The 14,349-nt window shown below is 40.4% G+C and overlaps 1 protein-coding gene across 6 annotated transcripts in view; it reads right to left on the bottom strand.

The window, feature by feature from the left end:
• The window catches only part of tnrc18 (trinucleotide repeat containing 18), an 86,627-nt gene that overhangs the window by 41,396 nt on the left and 30,882 nt on the right, over positions 1-14,349 (bottom strand). For all 6 annotated transcript variants that reach the window (XM_077213299.1, XM_077213293.1, XM_077213296.1 and 3 more), the window contains exons 4-5: positions 6,017-6,121; positions 1,554-3,302 (exon numbers count right to left, since the gene is read on the bottom strand). In XM_077213299.1, coding sequence (XP_077069414.1) covers positions 1,554-3,302; positions 6,017-6,121 — 1,854 coding nt within the window. The remainder of the gene's footprint in view (positions 1-1,553; positions 3,303-6,016; positions 6,122-14,349) is intronic.

The raw sequence follows: 14,349 nt of genomic DNA, 5'->3' as shown, positions 1-14,349 counted from the left end.
AAACAGGTTTTAATAAATAAGCTAACTTCATAGTGTTTGCCAATGATATCTAATTTTTCACCATTTCAGATACGTTTAAGCCCAATTTACACATTTCCAACCTTTCTTAGCCTAAAAACAAAGTCAAACATTAGTAGTGTCTGCCAGTCTGGCAAGACTTAAAATGTTACTGTTTTCTCTTTAAAAATATACTTCTCCATAAATAGCCCAAACTCTAATGGTGTTTATCAGTCCTAACACTCAGCACGAGTCATATTCAGTGTCTTACACATCTATAAGATTACAGACAGACTGTGTAGAGAAAAAAAAAAAACACTCAGAACCTATGCTGAGTAACATATTCCATTTACAAGAACCCAATGAGGCCCATCAATCATATATCAATGTTTCAACACCACTGTGGCATCATCCATGGTTCAAATTGCTCTTCATAGAGTAGCAGCCATTTGGAGAATCATCAGACAAAACAAGCAGTAGTTCACATACCAAACTAAACTAAAAGAGCCTGTGAAGTTTGTGTTCAAAATACCTAAGTAACACAGCCCTGTAAAAGGTAAACGCGTAGAACGTATCCGAGCGGGATTTAGTTAGGAGTGTATTGAACCTTTCAGTACTGACAGTGGCTGAGAAGAGATTGTGTTCTTTTAAACCGAGGAGGGGGACAAGGGTGCACATAGATCTGTCATGCTCCAGGGAAAAGGTTTCAGACTGTTTCCAAGGTTACCAAAAGCCTGTCGGACATGCTATCCGTTTGCATCCAAAAGAGGGTAAATTAGTCAAGCAAAGCTCTGTCCCTAACACTTGTTTTAAATGTAAATTCAAACTCAAGAGTGTGCAGACTAATGTTATTACAGCAATTTCCTTGCACACAAGAGGACATAAATTAATGCCTTGCTCCCCACCTCTCTTTCTGCCCCTTTCTGAAGCTGATTCGATTGCTAAGCAACAAAACTAAAGTCATATTAGAATGCACTGCTTGTTTGCCACCTTTAGTAGAGCTCTGTAAATTATGTTTATAAGAAGTCAGGCATGCGGTGTCTTAGTGAAAGGTTTAAACACACTCCCTAGGCTAACAGGAAACACTGTGGGCCAAAGCAATAGCAAAGCTCATGCTGTTTAAGAAACTAAAACAAAAGCGGGAGAAACCTTGCTGCTAAGCAGGCCAATGTAAATGGGCTATAACAACAGAAAATGAGACTGTGTTGTTCTTCGATTCCATTAAAGGCGTGAATTCATACCAACAGGGGCCAGAAATGTACAATTTACACACCTTATAGGGTTAGTTGTTCTTTTTTCTGAAGAACACAAGACATTTTTTAACAATGTCTCAACTGTTTTTGCCCATAGACTGAAAGTCAATAGTGCCCAAAACAACACTAAACCCCACTCACTTTCATTGTAAGGCATTTTGCAAAATATACCCTTTTGTGTTCCACAGAAGAAAGCAAGTTGTACAGATTTAGAAAAACATGGGGTTGAATTTAAATGAATTTTAATTCTTGGGTGAACTATACCTTTAAGAACAATTCATGCAAAGATATGAGGTAACACACCTTTGATGGCTCCTCCAATTGGCCTCTCCCTGTCTGATACAGAGCTGTGCTTGCTGCTGTTGTCCCTCTGACGGGCAACAGCCACCGCTATGCCCACCGGGGGATGACGAACCTCGGCTTCACCCTGAGAAGAGCTTGCGTCTCTGCCAAAGGATTTAGCACTCTCTGGTCTCTCAGGCTCCTTCTTCAACTGCTTTCCAGGCTGCTGGGGTGGAAGGTGCTGAACCCTAGTCACTCCGGGATAACCAGCCTCCAGTTTCATGCTGCCCAGTCCTCCAAATGGGCTAAGGCTATCGGATCCGTGCCTGGAGCCAGACTCGTTGGAAAAGTTGCCACTGTACTTTATGAGGCTCTGCATGGCTGAAACCTCCCTGTGGCCCTCGGGACTTCTGCCGCTGCCTACCGGTCTGTGCAAGCCAGTAGTATCTAGGTACATTCGCTTGCCCTCTTCCTCACCTCGGGGGCCATGGTTGTGTTGGGCCGCCAATGTGGCGATGTGACTGGTAGCATAATTGCCCATCTCGAAAGGCTTCCATTTGGGCTCAGCAGAACCCAAGCCCTTTAACGGATGCTGCTCCGAGTGAAGTGTACCTGGATCCATTCCAGAGAACGGATGGGCAGACCTTTGAACCCTATCCCGCTCTTGGCTGCGGGATTCAGTTTCGAGTCCTGTTTTGATCATGTGTTTTGATGTAGTGTTGGTTAAGTCTCTGGCATCTGGGCTGTTTCCAGATTTATTCGTGCACATTTCTAAATTCAAGGGCTTTTTCATTGCCAAACCATTTGACCTAATTATCGAGCCTTCCTCTCGTAAAATGTCTCTCTTGACGTCCCCATGAGGGGGCGACTCACTCCTAATGGAGGAACGACCATGGTCCATATGTGTTCTCTCATTCCCCACCTGTAGGGCTGATCTGTGCAAGTCCCTCTCCCTGCTCTTGTCATTTTTATTATCTCGAGCTTGGGAAGCAATTTGAATTGGCCCTTTTCGCTCATCGTAAACCTCGACAGAAGGCACATAAGTAGGAGCTATCACTCTCTGTTCTTTTCCTGGCTCTTTCGCTGTAGAGTAGAGCGGGTACATGTTGGGCGGCATGTGGTGAGGGGGAGGGTAGGTGCCAGAGGACACCAGCCTGGGCGGGAGATGGGACGGGTTCGGCTGCAGGGAAGAGGGACTGGCATACGACACATGCAGCGTGCCAGATGATGTAGCAACTGAATCGGATCTTTTCTGCTTGTCAGTGGAAAGGTGGCCCCCTGGCCGGCTGGTTTCGTCATCCCGGTCTCTGTCCCTCCTGTCCTGTTCTGTACTCAGGTGTCGGGCTGGCGTGCCACTACTTGTCCCGCAGTTGCCAAGTAAAATCTGGTGAGATTGTTTGGGCTTAGTGTCCGTGGTGCTCAGAGCAGGAGAGTGCTGGTGAAAGAAAGGCCGAGCATGCTCTGTAGTCTTTGTAGACCTTTCTGAGTTGCCTGCTCTGCGCTCATCTTCTGTCTTGACATCCAAGGTGAGGTCCACCACGCTGTGGGGCCGTGACTCCTCTTTTAGCCTTTCTCGTTCCTTCCTTGGGAGGGAGTGGCCTAGGTCACTCTTACAGGGCTTCTCTTTTCCCAGATCCCTGCTTGAGTCTTTAGAGCTTTTGTGAGGAGGTAGGGCCTCCTTTTCCCTGGAGAAGGAGCAGGGCATGTGAGCCACTGGGCTCCTGGCCAGTGCGGACTGGGAGTGCACTGAACCTGGCAGGTAAAACCCCTCTGAAAGAATAAGAACAAAGTAGAAAGAGTGAGCCTGACAAAGCTTAGGACATCTGGTGTAAAAGATAAGGCCCTAAACTGCAGAAAGTATAAAGAGATGGACCATAAACTAACTGGTTAAAACACTCTAAATAAGGCACAATGTTCGAGTACAGCAGAACAGAAATCAAAAGACTTGAAAAGTTCATGTACTAGTTGGTGAATGCTAACAAAAACAGTGTGCTGCCCTTTTCCCTCAGCTCTGAGGGAGAATAAAGTCTAAAGTTTTACTTGGTAATATTATACTGACACAGGTAAATTACTTTAGACATGGAGCTATTATTTTTAAAACCATGCATTTTTTGCAATTGCTTTAAATAGCCCATCTAGCATTATAGCTAGCAATCGAGTAAACCACTCATTCATACGCTTACTGGTAACTTTGCTTTCCATTTATTATGTAAAGCACCAGGGCTGTCAACTAACGCATTCAGCGTGAGCCTCACGCAATTGACACTTTTTACACACTCTCACGCACAGAAAAACTACGAAGCAAAGAGGACAGACAGACAAGACAGAGCAGGTTACTTATGATATATTTATAAAAATATATATATATTTAGCTCTCAGATTCTGTCAATTCTATTACGAAATTCAAACAATAAATACCGTTTTGGCACTTGTAAATGTGACGTGACAGATTCCTAGCGCCTTAGTTAAAGCAGCACGTGAACCGATCATCCGTACTAGCTAATAGTAAATAATAACGAATGAACAATGTTGAAAGATACAGTACAACTTACCGAAATGTATATTCCTCATACATAATATCGATCAATCAGTGTTTCAACCGCAGAAAGAGGTCAATAAAACAGCTGGAGAACAATTATGTCACATAACATTTACCTCAGGAAAGCCATTTACCATAATATATAGCACGTTAGTTGGCTAGAAAAAAGAGCTAGAGTATATAGCTAAATGTGTAATATATTACATATTTATTATATTTTTACTAATATCATTAAATAAAGTTGTTATAATAAAAAACACATTATATTTAATTTGAGCTATTTTTAACTGTAAATAATACTACCCGCTGATAGGGCTCTCTGTATGTTTACAGCATTAGGTGAGTTTTCTTGAGAAAAAACGCCTATCTTGTGTACTTCTAATATTTATCCAAATGAATCAATATTGAAATAATCACAAGAATTTAATTGAAATCGTGAAATTTGTGTCAAGCAATAATAAAAAACCGTAGCTTACCAAAAATTGTACCATGTATCTAAACATTGTAACATGTTGTCACTAAACCTAATAAAATTCTGTTTAGTTACTAAAATGTTTTGACAATCACAAGACACTTATTGCGATGCAAGATTTTATTTTTACATCCCCCCAATCCAATCACTTAAGACCTAACCGACTGTGCTGTTGCATCTTATTATTATTATGCATTACAGTACGTTACTTGCCTATCAAGAGTCATATAATAGGCTTCACTTTCTTTGCACAATTCCCTCTTCAATTTTGTAGGGCTGAAACTATTCCTCGAGTTACTCGATTACAAAAATTCTTTGAGGAAAAACTCTGCCTCGAAGCCTCGTTAAATTCTTATGACGCGCACTATACGCGCGGCGCAGGGATTTGATTGTTTCACACGGACCGTTTATTCACACGGACCTGTTCAGGAAGCATATATTTTGAATTTAGTTGGCGCGATGGCGGACAATAAATATGTAAATAAACGGCAGAAATTGTCTAAAGTGTGGGATCATTACACACTTAATTCACTTAATACACTTAACTCGCTGAAACAAGGTAACGTAGTCTAAGCTTAATGATGTTTGCTGATTTTAATCCCATACTGTATTTGTAGCGATGTCGTGATGCGGTTCGACTAGATATGATTTTTAGCTTTGATGACATTTTTAAGTAGTAAACGTAACTATCACGTTCAATTGCGAGAGAGTATAGCCTAAAAAAAAGAACCTCTTCACATACACACGCAAGTCAGACCAATTGCAGCAATGTAGCCACGCATCAATAATTTCAGCATGCATTCACTGTACACACCGGGACGTGATGGAGGAACAAATATTGTATTGCAGTCTTTGCGAGACCTTGTTTGTATTTCACATCTGCCAAATAGTTAACAGAAAACAACAAAAAACTTAAAGTCCCCAGCCTGTTGGTTTTTAATAAAGATTCGGAGTACTCATTTTTCAGTTAAAACGCAGGGAACAAAAAGTGCGTCAGCTTTTACTGCGTGTTCAACAACAAGTCACGTTACAGCTCTTCTTCAGCATTAAACTACCAGAATACACAAATGTGCTTAGATGCTTAGAGTGGTTTTATTATAACATCTTAAAGGAAAATTCACATATAAGATAGCTTTATAACTTGCATACTATATAACTTATAGTATATAACTTATAACAGCTTTAACTGAAATAGACACACGTTTAATATAACTATTCTGTTAATAAAACGCACACAAAAAAATATCCGATTACTCGATTAATCGATCGATTAAGTGCTAGATTAATCGATTACAAAAAGAATCGATAGCTGCAGCCCTACAATTTTGGGATGAAATCTGACACAATTTCTGCACAGTTTAGGGAGATTCACTTGATATACACACATTAGGCATAAATGTTATGATGATAGTCACACACACCCATAAATCACAGAGATAATGGTTAAACATGATTTTACAGACGTATACAGACCTTTTTGGGAGTCAAAGAGTGCATGTTGGCTGAGCTGTGGATGCTCAAGGTGGCCCAAGGGAATGTAAGGGCTGGGGTACAAACTGCTTGGCAAGTGAGAAAAACCTAGAAAGGAGAGAGTATGGCCAAGTCAGGATTTTACTATTCAAGAGAATAGGCAGAAGGAACGATGGTACTATAACCTTTGAAAATATTTTATGACAATGGCATTTGAGTCATTGACTGTACATCGGTCCACAAGACCTTTCTCCAGCTGAACAAAATTTTCCCTGTGTCATTAAAATTATGCACATTTACAAACACATGGTTTTGACAATTTATTATCTTATCAGTTCATGAATCTGCTTAATAGCCAGAGCAACAGCTCACCTCGATCCAATCATAAAATTGACTTATTACCACCACCCAAAGCAAAGGGAGAGAAATATTTCTGACATCTGACATCTGGTAACTGTGGAGCGGCCATTCACACATGCAAAGTCATGAATTCCATCTAAGATTTCACCAAGGGCACAAATGCACATTCATAACCACAAACACTACAAACAGCCATAAACATAAGCACAAAAGGCACACACAAATAGTGCTGACACATAACATTATCCCTCCTTTAAAAAAAAAGCTTTAATGAAAGACAAAAGGGTTGTCAGAGCTAAGAACAAACAACCCTCTAAAGATAGAAATGCTTGACATTGAAAGGGGAGGACAAAATATTTACAGCATTATTCTCTCTGGAGTAGTGGTCGACCTATATTGTTTTTTTGATGGCCGATGCCGATATCTTAGAGAGCAGGGTGGCCGATATAAAGCAGTAATATATATACACACACACACACTTTATAATTTATTAAATATTGATTACTGTATATGCAAATAAATAAATTCTTTAAAAAAAAACAAATCTTTAAAATAAACATGATTATACTTTAGATGGCAACTTCTTGAATATGCATTACTATAACACTCTTTTTCACAAATAAATTAAGTGTTTAAAAATATATGAATGTGTGAATAAAAAGGAAGTAAACACTGTAACAGGGCACTCCGTAATATGGTAATATCGTGCACACTGGTAATCATATTTTTTCAAATAAAGACAAGGTAACGCTAATTTTACATACAGCACACAGAGAAAACCTTATGGATGCGTCACAGTGGGCAACTGGATATAGCACAGCATATTTTAAAAGGAAGTTTTTAAAGTTTTTCGATCACGTCTCCTGCGAAGCTGATCTTCTGTTCGCATTCACTCACTTTGCACGGACCAACTCGCAGTAACACGTTTATGCCAGCTACAAATGCACACTTCACAAGTCATCACGTCTGGATTCGATTAAATCTGCAAGATTTGTGAAATTAAATGTTTATTAGATATTCAGAGATTTGTTTAAATGATGTAGATGCGCATTTGCTGAATGTTGATGGTAAATAAAAAAGTATTTTAGCCTGATTGTTTGCCTTTTCTGTTACAAATAATATAAAAGCAAACTCTGTACTTTTTTTCGCATACCATTTACTTTTTGTTTACCAGTTCTGTCTAACAAAGTATTAGATATTACTGACAGAGATCGTAAACTAATGAAGACGGAGAATGTCCCGCTTCCAACACATTGGCCAATCAGAAAAACTTTTCGGTCAATGCCGATATTTTATAAATGCCAAATATCGGCCGATATATCAGCCTTGGCGATATATCGGTCGACCACTACTCTGGAGTAGAGGATCATGTAAGTACATTCATCATTCCTAGCTGTAAAAGATACAAATCAAATGGGAGTGGATCAAATCCTTCATTTAGAACCTCCATTGTGAGACTTTGGGCCTGTCCCAATACCTCCCCTTACCCTAGATTTCTGCCCTAACCCTTATTTTTGCGCGTTCTCGTGTAGGGGTAGGGTGTCCCAATACTCCAAAGAGCAAGGGGGAGTGGTATTCTCCCCTTAAAATCAACCCTCAAAACACAGTGCAGTCCGATGCAGGCTTAAAACGAAGTGGAAGATGAAATTACCCAGGATACCTTGCGGACTCAGCAAGCCAAATGTTTTTAAACAAGACGGCGGACACCGCTGGAAAGGAAGAATTGAAGTATATTTTCACAAATAAGCATGTTAAAATTTCTAAATATGTTGAAATATGTTAGTTTGATGCACATCCAATGGACTGTTAAGTTTTGAACACTAATGTTAGAAAATGTTTCACAAAGCTATTTATCCGACGATGTTCATGATATCTGCCGAGTGCTTCGAGAGAGTCTGTCCATCAAATATACATCTGATCTGGTTCATTTAATTTTATTTTCGATTTTTGCTTCCAAGGATTATAAAAAGAAGATGTGAGGTAAAACTATTAAAAACTAGCTGCGTTCGTCTAACGTTAGTGCTTCATCTTTTTCTTCACAGCGCGCTGTAATTTCTCCGGAAGAAATGACAGCGCGCTGTGAAGAAAAAGATGAAATTCTCCATAACGTTAAACCCAAACTGCACTGAGCACAATCAGTGATTGTTGTAAAATTGCTGATTCTAAATTGCGGGAGGTGTTTGACTGTAAAAAGTGCTATTATAAGCACAATGATCTGCGCAAGAGACGTTGACCCTGTTCCCATGGCGGCGCGCGCTCGGAAACGGACTGCAACTAGAAAAGCGAACTATATTTTGGGTTTCATGTGCACGTCTTAGTGCTGGGCGGTTTGACCAAAAAAATCACTTTTTTTTTTTTTCAAAATTATGCCGGTTTTCCGGTTTATGACGGGGTTTTTTTTTTTCATGCATAATCAGGTGTTCAAAGCATTTTATACTGGTTGAGAGAGGAATTACTGCAGTAAATTGACTTAGGATGGTCTATTTTACTGTCATTAGTGAATATTGTAGAATAGAATAGAGCCCAGTATAACCTAAAATTGTTATTTCTTAACGTTCGAATAACGTTCTTATAACCAGGAAATAAGTTAATACAACGTTTATATAACAGGAGAATTGTACGTTCTAATGACGTTTGAATGATGTTCTTATAACCAAGCAAGAACGTTAATACAACGTTTATATAACGGGAGAATTGAATGTTCTTATAACGTTTTGAATAAAGTTCTTATAACCAAGATATAACGTTAATACGACGTGTAAAAAACTGGACATTTTGAATGTCCCTAGAACATTCTGAAATAACGTTAACATTTTTATAACTTGATGGGAACGTTATGAAAACGTTCTTATAACCTAAAATTGTTAGCTGGGGAAGAGGAGAGATTCGCGATTGCACTGAACACGTTTTAAGTGCAGGATTCTCTGAGCGAGCCCAGAGAAAATAGACCTATTTTAACAAGAGCAGCGTGTATCTGAGAGCGCAGCACATTATATTCCGCGCGCGAGCAGAGAGATTCGCGCTTGCGCATTATATTAATGTACTTTCGCGCTACAATAATGCGCTCAGCATCCATCGTCCATGTAACGTAACAGAGCACTGCTGTTTGTTTACCCTCACCCTCACCCCGCTGCTTAGAAGTGCAACATTGTAAAGGGTCCGTCTGAAACAGTGTCGCGCAGCGTAACGTTCATTCCGAACGTTGTGTAATTAAATACACCGGTATGGCTGTTTATTCAAAATCAATATCGTGACGAAAATATAAACCGGTTTTCGGTTTGAACCGGTTTACCGCCCAGCACTAGCGCGTCTAAACGATTAAATACAGACAAAAATATGGCGAATGCGTCTTCTATATTCCACATGTCTCTGTTGATTCATCAGGCGTAGATAAACGAACACAGGCCACACAACAGCTGGAACCGGCATTTTCTGAATGAAAATAGTAGTAGACACGTTGACGCTGCGCGTGACGTAGTGAGGTTTGCTGCGCATGACGTAGTGAGGTTTGCCGCGCTAATTTGCATATAGTGGTGTCCCATTTCATAGGGAAAGATCTTCAACTCCACTTCCCTTGTTGAGGGGACTTTAATTTCGAGGGCACTCAAAACCACGTGGAAGTTTTAAGGGGGGAGAAATGGGACAGGGCCTTTGATTGTGGGTGGGTTATGCTTGCATTTAAAACCAGCAAGACCCAAAGTGCATTCTAGACCTGTTGCTGCTTTTACAGAGCGGCTTGGCAGGCATATACCACCTTGGTCCGCGGTGCATGCTGATCCGAGCGCGACTCTGCATGAGGACAGGCAAATAAAATGTTTGTTTTCGGACGGCTGGGTCTTAAAGCACGCAATTACTCAGAACACTAGCGGCTACGTCATGCAGGCGTGACGGTTTGGCAAGAGTTCAGGTGGTGCTGAAATGACTCATAAGAACAAATGAGTAACCAAGCAAAGTAAACAATGTGTTCGCGCTAAATGCAAAGTGCGGAAACGAGACGAGCGGCTTCTGCTGCAAATGAATTGAGAAAATTGAAGCCAGAATGTGCACTTCTCCCATCCCTTTGGCAAAATTGCAACACAATCAGAGAGGCTTTGCTGGAGAAAGGTCAAGCATCCATTATATTGGCCAAGCTACAGGGGCACAGGGGCTGCTGAAAAGCTTTTTATGATTTCACAACAAATTAATGCAACTGAAGATGACCAGAAAGCAGAGGGTTAGGAATAATGTCCAAGTAAACAGAGATTAAGGGAGAATATTTACAACACAGCTGTCCATGCATAGCAAACTTGATTCTTGGCGTTCAAATTTGAATGAACATTCAAACAACAAGATCTGTGTTAGGATATTGACAAGTTCAGATTTTGAACAACAGCAGGAGTGTCTTGGGTGTAATGGATTAGTTCTTACCGTCAATGCCATTTAAATCAGGCCACATCAACCATTATGGATTGACTTGCAAGGCCCTGGAATAGTCAGTTCTCCGAAGCAATGTTTAGAGAGCGATAACAGATACAGGGTCCTGGAGGGGCAGGGTCAAAGGTCGGCACCATTTCAATGAGTGTTACCAGAGCTCTAAAGCAAGGTTTATTGGATGCACATGAAAACGGTCTCAAAACCTCACAAAAAAGAAGCAGTGTCTTCAGCCTCTGCGTGGTCTAACTGTGGATTTCATATGCCATTGATTAAATTCCTCAGATAGACCAGACAGTGCTGCTTAAAACAAGTAGTGTCAACAGCATGCTAAATAAAGGGCTGAGTCAGCCCACAAAGCTAGTGTGGTAATATTATCTAGTCACATGTTTGCCAAAATGACAGTGGATGAGATGTTTATTTATGCATTGCATGAGTGGCAAAGACATTCTTCTGTCTATCTGTCTAAATAAGCTACACACACATGGAAAAACTGCATTCATTTTTTATTTTAATTGAGAGTCAGAGACAAACATTGCACATAAAACACCAGGGTTACTCAACGCTTATCTACAATCACAGCCTCGCAGTCAAAGCAAAGTCTTTATAATTAGTGATAACGGTAACATGAGAACATTAAGTGTTATCGACAGTCCAAAAACAAAACATCTAAAAATACAACCTTGTCTTAAAGTACACAGTGTGATTCTTTATGGCACTTTAAGTAAGAAGAGCGGTGGTTCAAAGGCTTTCACTTTATTTAGTACATCTCAGGTAACTGGGTAGTGCTATGCCGCTGATTGCATTCCCACACCATAACGAGAGATGATTGAAGGCGTCCTACTCTTAGCAACAGGGCTAGAACTGCAGTGCCACATTTATTTGTGTTTTTCTGCATGCTTTGAGAGGGGTGTGGTGGAGGCAGGAGCGCTCTCAATGTACAGCAAATCTAATGTCATTTAATCTCAGTTTCTCTCATGTGAAATTGAGAGAAAGTCTCAACCTACATGATATCTGCAGACTAATTAGTTTTGATTGCCACTGCCATTTCCTACAGTTCTGCAACACAACGTGCTTAATGCAGAGAAACTTCCTGAAAAACCAGGAAGCTAGATACAGGGTTCCCACATGTTGACCAATGAATTCTCAGTGCCATTTCCATGTGTTCATGATTACTGGAAAGAATCATTCAGAATCATTTTATATCAGTTACTGGACAGAATATCTATTTGTATGCAAGGTCTGCAGTTTTTTAATAAATGAATATAACCATTTAAATTGTCAGTTTTTCTCTCTCTAATAAACATTTGGACAAACAATGTTTACAGCACTCTACACAAATTGTTCAAAAAAGCAATATCAAGCCAATTTAAACTCAAGTAACGCAAACTATAATAATAATAATAATAATAATAATAATAATATATTTCCATGCATGATAGAATTTAAGATTATTAATTTCCATAATGTTTCCGGTCAATTTTCCACAGTTGTGGGATTTAATGTAGATGAGAACATCCTAAAAATACTTAAAATAAATAAATATAATGAAAACCAGAAAAAGAAAATGCCATTTTCCCATAACATTTGGTTTAGTGTGACTGTAAAGGGAAAAGGTGTGTGTGTGTGTGTGTGTGTGTGTGTGTGTGTGTGTGTGTGTGTGTGTGTGTGTGTGTGTGTGTGTGTGTGTGTGTGTGTGTGTGTGTGTGTGTGTGTGTGTGTGTGTGTGTGTGTGTGTCACAGGAACCATTTAACCTAGCTCATTCTTTAGGGATCTATGACGAAGGACAGTGGAAGGTTACGTGTAAATGGGCTACGTGTGGAGAGGGGAATTTAGCTCAGAAAGGAACAGTCAAAAAAGCAGGCCATTAACATTCAAAAGCAAAGATGCTACGACATACCCTTGCTGAAATAAAAAAAGAAAATCTGTTCCCTGAGGTTCGGACTATATAAAAGTCATAGAAAAGGCTTTGAAGGAGAGGATGTGGTTCAAGACCTGTATTTTAGACACAGAGGGGCTGCAAAAGGTCAGAAGAAGCTGCAACAATTTCAACAAACCCATTTATGAGCACCAGAAAGAGGCACCTACCAGAATTTCTGTCAACATACATCTGCCTCCACCCTCCCTCTTTTTATTATATTTATTAAACATCTCCAATTTCACAAACACATCAGCATTCAAAACCGACGTCATCCGGACCCCAGGGACGCCACAGGAAGCAGAACATCAAAGCGCTACCTGTGCCCACAAATCCATCATCATAGTCAAAGAGGGGCATTCCTTTCTGAGCCGAGCCCAACGTGTGACAGGAGCAGCAGGCATGGACGCTTTATCAATCACAGAGCGCCGCCCCGCAGCCACCATCATCTCCTCCACAGTCCAAAGGTGAGCAGACCTCAAGGGCCACGCATCTGATTACAAACCGCTGCAGATAACGGTCACAGACACATGCTCGCAGAAAAAAAAAGAAAAAAAATGCAGCTGCGAAGCCACAGCGGCACGTGAATTAAGACCAGGGAGGACACATTCCAGGGATACTGATTCTTGCCTAATATAAACTGGTTCAAACCGTCATCTGTGCTCACCTGATCCACACAAGGCATCCCATGTTGCGGAACGCCTCATCCTCAAATCTTAGCGTATAGAGAGATTGTGTATTTTCAAGTTAACCACCGCTCAAGGGGTTATCACGCAAAGACCCAGCGCATATACAAACCCCACGTCAAACAAACAAACATTTCACAGTTCGCTGCAATTCATGTTTATTAATTGAACTGCAAAGATAAACTGACAGAAAGGCAGTGGTTTTTCCCTCTATTTATGGAGTATTTGCAATCCACAGTGGGGCGAGTGCGGCGTGCTTGATTGTTTCACACATTTCGTGCAAAAATTCCACAGCTGCTACTTCGACTTCCTTCAGTTAATAAGAGCCAGGTGCACCCTTCAGAATAAACAGGCATGTTCAAATATTTTCACAGGCTGCAGAGACAGAGTACACTTCAATGTCAGCTATTCATCGCATTTCTACACAGGCAGAGCGAGGCAGGCTTGCTATGATCTGTGCCAAGGTTTTAGACAATTCATCTGTACTTTGAAAAAAAGGCCTATGGGTACAAGGCCCTTCAACAAACCTTGTTAATAATCCGCCCACACCCTTTTACAGAGCTAGCGTTGCTTTTCTTTCGATTGTTTGGCATACACGTGAACCATTTTGAAAGCTGAAATCTCCATCTTCTCAAAATGGCAGGGGCTGGAACGGCTTCAGTGCCGAATGAATCATCTTGTTTGAACATGCAAGTTTGAAGATACAGCACAGATAAGGTCTTGACTTTATACACAAAGATGAGGAAGAGAGAATATGAAGGAAATGTCTAATGCAACTGCAGTGCAAAAATAACAGAATCTCAAAAGTCTTCCAGGCTCAACAAGTATGGCTGACTTTTAAGCCAGATGACGTAACAGTCATTGGCCCTGTTGAACTATTACTCCATTGACACTAAAGCTTACAGTGGTTGATCACATTCAGATCTTTTGCAAACTGAAATAATATTTCATAATATTATAT

This window comes from Siphateles boraxobius, unplaced genomic scaffold (genome assembly GCF_051911475.1).
Source record: "Siphateles boraxobius isolate OS27281-9 unplaced genomic scaffold, OSU_SipBor_1 66, whole genome shotgun sequence".
NCBI classification, from domain to species: domain Eukaryota; kingdom Metazoa; phylum Chordata; class Actinopteri; order Cypriniformes; family Leuciscidae; genus Siphateles; species Siphateles boraxobius.
Note: the sequence above shows the minus strand (reverse complement) of the source record. Positions and strands in the feature narration are given on the sequence as shown.